Here is a 5,000-nt window from a genome sequence, read left to right on the forward strand (position 1 = left end):
CTCCTCGATTATTGAAACCTGACCAGTGTATCGCGGCCACGTGACGCGCCGTGCAGAGCTTATCGTCCCATTGCCCTACAGCCCAAACTGCTGACAAAGATAATAAGGGAGCAAGAAATGTACCGCAACTCTGCTCATGCAGCAGACCCCACAGACATCGGTTCCGCAAATCACCGACAATATTTAGACATCAATACTGTCGACGCTATCAACCTCCTGCAATACTGTCATCATCCATCACGCAGCTGACGCTACAATGACTGCCGACAGCGCACACATTCTGCATTATCGCTGACGCTCTGCAGACTCGTTATGTTAATCCCGCTTTCTTCTGCTCGCCGGAGTCAGGAGGTCGCAGCCGCGGGTCGCATCCCAAGCACGGACTCGGTGATTTCGCCCGATACACCCACGTCGTCAGGCGGGTGCTGACACGGCCTCCGTCACCCCGCCCGCCCCGCCAAGCCGGCTTATCTAATGCAACGGGAGTGCGATGGGCGTGCTCGCGGTGCGGTCCGACATCTCACCGCCGCCCACTGTCCGCGCCAACACATATCTACAAACCAAGACATTGTTTCGCAAATCCCTCAAACGCTTCCCACACGAAGTACTTTTTCCCTTCGTTCTTCACTCCCTTTTGAGCGTCTAAGGCTCTTTGTTACAACGCCACTCTGGAGATACAAACCACCCAGATACCTGATACAGCCTAACAAGCCACCCTTCTTCCTCTGAAACACCACCTATGCTGTATCTGCATTCTGCAATACCTGCAAGATGTCTCACACAGAGGCAAGCACACAAACCATACACCGATACCCGCACCAAGTCGTAACATCCCACATACCACGTACCTACTACATGCCCCTCGAGCTCTCTGCCGTATCCCGATCATCATTTGGGGTACCTGTTAATTAGGGTACACAGTGCCTGCTACCTATACAGGCGGAATATCCTCACCCCCGGCTAACTACTACCTGCTACCTGCTACCTGCTACCTGCTACCAGGGACGCAGAGGTCGAGTTCTATTCTTCACAAAATGAAGCATGAAATACAGGACACAAAATGCCTCATCCTTTTTGGCTCAGAAGATACAGTGTAACAAGAAAACCAAATGCAACGGCGATCGATACGGCGATAAGACGGAGATCCGCACGCGAGGACTGCACGGCATTCTGATACACACGGACGCACGCGCGACCACATACATGTGCGTGTACATGAACAAGGGGAGGCATACGCACACACGCACGCACGCACACACACACATCCACGTAAACACATACTGATAATGCGCACATACACAGCCACTGATCATGTTAGTGCTTCGCTTAACAAAAAAACAAATTCCGAATTAATAAATGAATAAATACATAATCAAATAACATAACGAAATGAACAAATGAATAAGCACAACACACGAATAGAAAACAACAACGAAATAGGCAACTGGAAGCGAATGAATTACACAACAATTAATCAGGACCGAAGAAAAATAAATAAATAAATAAAAAATAATAATAAACGTAATAAACGAAAATAAAAATTACACATAAATAACATAAACGAGCCAGACCATAAAATAGAAGTTTAGCAAAAATGAAAAGAGAAGAAAAAAAGGCAACGGCACTAAATCTTCCTTCCAATCATTCACTTACGCCAGCGGGAGATGAATGGGTGCCTACGGGCGGGGGGGGGGGGGGGGGGGGCGTTTTATAAGGGAGAAGAGAGGAAATGTAAGGGAGAAGGGACGGAGAAAATATAAGAGAGCGAGAAGGGAGGAAATATAAGGGAGAAGGGAGGAAATATAAGAGAAAGGGAGAAGGGAGGAAGACAATATAAGGGAGGAGAAATGGCAGGAAATATAAGGGAAAGGGAGGGAGAAAACATCAGGGAAAGGGGAAGGGGGGAACCAAGGGAGAAAGGAGAAAATATAAGAGAAAGGGGGGAGGGAGAAAACATAAGGGATAAGCGAGGAAATGTAAGGGAAAGGGAGACGGAAAAAAAAACTAAGGGAGGGAGAAAGGATAAGGGAGAAGAGAGGGAGGCGAACAAAATGGGAGGAGGGAGGAAGAAGGAAGGAGGGAGGAGGGCGTACAAGAAGGGAGGAGGGAGGAGGGAGGAGGTATATGGAAGGAGGGAGGAAGAAGGAAGAAGGGAGATGGAAGGAAGGAGGAGGAAGGGAGGGCGAACGATAAGAGGGAAGACAAAAGAGAAGGAAGTAGGGAGAAGGGAGGATAGAGAAAGGAGGAGAAAGAGGGGCGCGGGAGATAGAGATGATAGAAGGGAGATAAGGGAAGGGAGGGGAGAGGGAGGGAGACGGTGTAGAAGGGAAGATGAAGGAGGAGGCAGAAAAAAGGGGAATGGGAAGGAGAAAGGCGGAAGAGAAGGGAGAAAAACGAGAAAGAAAGTAAAAGAAATGTTAACAAAATGAGGGAAGAAGAAAAAAGATGGGAAGGGAAGAGGAAAAACGGTGGGAAGCAGAACGAGAAAGAGGAGAAGGGAGGGGCAGGGAGTATGAAGGGGAAAGGGAAGACAGGGCAAAGGAAGAAGAAGGGAGAAGGGGAGAACGAGGAGGAGAATGAAGGGAAAATGGGAGGGAAGGAAAGGAGAAGAGAAGGAGAAGAGGGGAACAAGAAAGGGAAGGAGGAGGAGGAGGAGGAGAGAATACGAGGGGAGAAAGGGAACGAAAGGGCAGAGGGGAGGAAGGGGAAGAGGAGGAAGGAAGAAGGAAGAGAGGGAAATAACAGAGGGCAGAGAAAGGAGGGAGAAGTGGATGGACAGTGGGAGAAATAGAACAGGAACTAGGGGAGAGGGAAAAGAGAAAGGAGGAAGACTTGGAAGAAGGGAAGAGGAGAGCAGTGGGGAGAGAGATAAGGAGAAAGGTATGGCAGAACAGGTGAGAAAAGAGAGGGTAGCAACAAACGGGGGAGAGGGGGGGGGAGGGAAGTTGAGGGTGGGACGAGGGGAGGCGCAAGGGTTGTTATTATCCGCTCTAATTAGCGCGTAATATGTCACCGACGCACACCGCCCGCGGGTTAATCACGCTGGGTGACACGAGGCACGAGCGCCCCTACAAAGGGTTAACCTGCGAGTAATGATTTTTTGTAATGATACAACAAGAGGTTTCGTGTGTCATGTCACCGGCGCCACTGGGCTCTAGCGTGACGCGCGTGCCAAACAGGTGTCCCTCGAGTGATGTGTTTTGTTCGTGTCACGTCCCATCACGCGGAGACGATGGCGCTGTTACGTCATGTCACACAGACGCCACTTGCCCTGTCACGTCGCGGAGATATCGTTAGCGTGATGGCCTAATTATGCCAGATCACACAGCCGTTATAAGTCGCGGGGAAGTTACGACGCTGGGTAGGAGCACGCACTGCTGCTATATATAACCTAACTCATTTTAAGTCAAAATGACGCATCCAGGCATGCTGTGTAGGCTAATCAGAGGGCAGACCACAAAGAACCCTTGCCACGCCGTCATCCTCTATTCACACATCACAAAGCGAAAGGCCTCATCGCAGGGCACCCGGCTATTTCCCCGGCGCAATGACTACTTCTTCGTTATGTGCAGGTTATAGATGACTTGATTATAGCGGTGTCCTTGTGACGCTGTGACGCGCGACAATATGTGCACCGACACGACCCCCGGGCGGCGAGCGCATGCAGCCAGACAGCCAACCAGTCGACCACAGGTTGCAATCGTTGCACAGCCTTGAATGTTGTACCTGACCCGCATGCCTGGCTTAGCAATGAAGATCAAAATGAGCCTTCATACACACACACGCGAGCGCTGAAAGACTACTCTGAAGCCCACGCCCCTCCGCGCCAGCCACTCGCACAGGCCGATTCCGCCCTTCAGATAACTTGTCCACGAGCTGTCTTTCTGTCTATCCGTATATCCATTCCCGACTCGCACTCTTGTCAATCCCGGCCGACGACGCGGGGTTAAACGGTTGCGCCTGTCCTGGCGCGTCCTCGTAAAAGTTGCAGGAGATTAATCAATCTTTTATTTCTTTTTGCCCCAAAGCTTCTTTACTTCTCCCAAAACTTTGCCTCCTCCATTTTTGCCAAGGATGAAGAAACTCTGCTGAAGACAGCAATACAAGTTACTCGTCTGAGAGGAGAGGAGAGAGAGGAGAGCAGAGAGGAGAGTAGAGAGGAGAAGAGAGGGGGAGGGGAGGAGAGGAGAGGAGAGGAGAGGAGAGGAGAGGAGAGGAGAGGAGAGGAGAGGAGAGGAGAGGAGAGGAGAGGAGGAGAGGGGAGGGGAAGGGAGGGGAGAGGCGGGGGAGAGGCGAGGGAGAGAGAGGGGTTAGAGTTAGAGGGAGAGGAGGAGGGAGGGAGAGACTGAGAAGAGGTTGAAGGGGGAGAGGGAGGGGGGCGAGGAAAGGAGGGGAGGGGGAGGGGGAGGGGGAGAGGGAAGATGGGAGCGAGGATGAGAGTGAGGTTGAGTGTAAAGTAGAGGGAGAGAGAAAAGAGAGAGGAAGCTCGGGTGTATTCACACAAAAAAACATTAGCATTAGCTTCACCGACGAACGCATTCCGCACGGCCCCACGCCCGTGCCTACGACGCCCACGAACAGCGCTGAAAACAGGAACGCCGGCACACGCTGTCCACCCAATCGTTCCCGCCCACACATCACAGCTCCCGCGCCGAGGCCACATCTCACGCTCGCCGCCCACGAAAAGCTGCAGGATCCCCGGCTGCACCCCCTCCCCTGCAGCGACATCCGCCCGCGCCTCCGCCGCCGGCGTCCCCCTTCCCTCAGGAGAGAGTTAGCGCCTGAACCACCCCCCACACCCACCCACGCCTACAATAATCCGCAACAGAGCTTCATTATTCCTCACGCCCACGCGCCCATCTAATCCTCGCGCCACCGTAAAGAGGAACAGCGTGGACGGATTTCCCGAGCTCGAGACAGACTGCACTCCCCGAACGCGCGTGTCCTTCGGGAGTGTCCTTCGGGAGTGTCCTTCGGGAGTCGGAAGGTCAGGCCCCCAA

The 5,000-nt window shown here is 52.4% G+C and overlaps 1 protein-coding gene across 1 annotated transcript in view; it reads left to right on the plus strand.

Moving 5' to 3' along the window:
* Positions 1–3,411: 3,411 nt before the first annotated feature.
* Positions 3,412–5,000, plus strand: part of LOC119585412 (uncharacterized protein DDB_G0271670-like) — a gene marked incomplete at its 3' end in the record, with an annotated part of 4,272 nt that continues 2,683 nt past the window's right edge. Inside the window, exons 1-2 of the mRNA XM_037934077.1 lie at positions 3,412–3,572; positions 4,829–4,987. Coding sequence (XP_037790005.1) covers positions 3,412–3,572; positions 4,829–4,987 — 320 coding nt within the window. The remainder of the gene's footprint in view (positions 3,573–4,828; positions 4,988–5,000) is intronic.

Source organism: Penaeus monodon, chromosome 3, assembly GCF_015228065.2.
Source record: "Penaeus monodon isolate SGIC_2016 chromosome 3, NSTDA_Pmon_1, whole genome shotgun sequence".
Classification (NCBI taxonomy): domain Eukaryota; kingdom Metazoa; phylum Arthropoda; class Malacostraca; order Decapoda; family Penaeidae; genus Penaeus; species Penaeus monodon.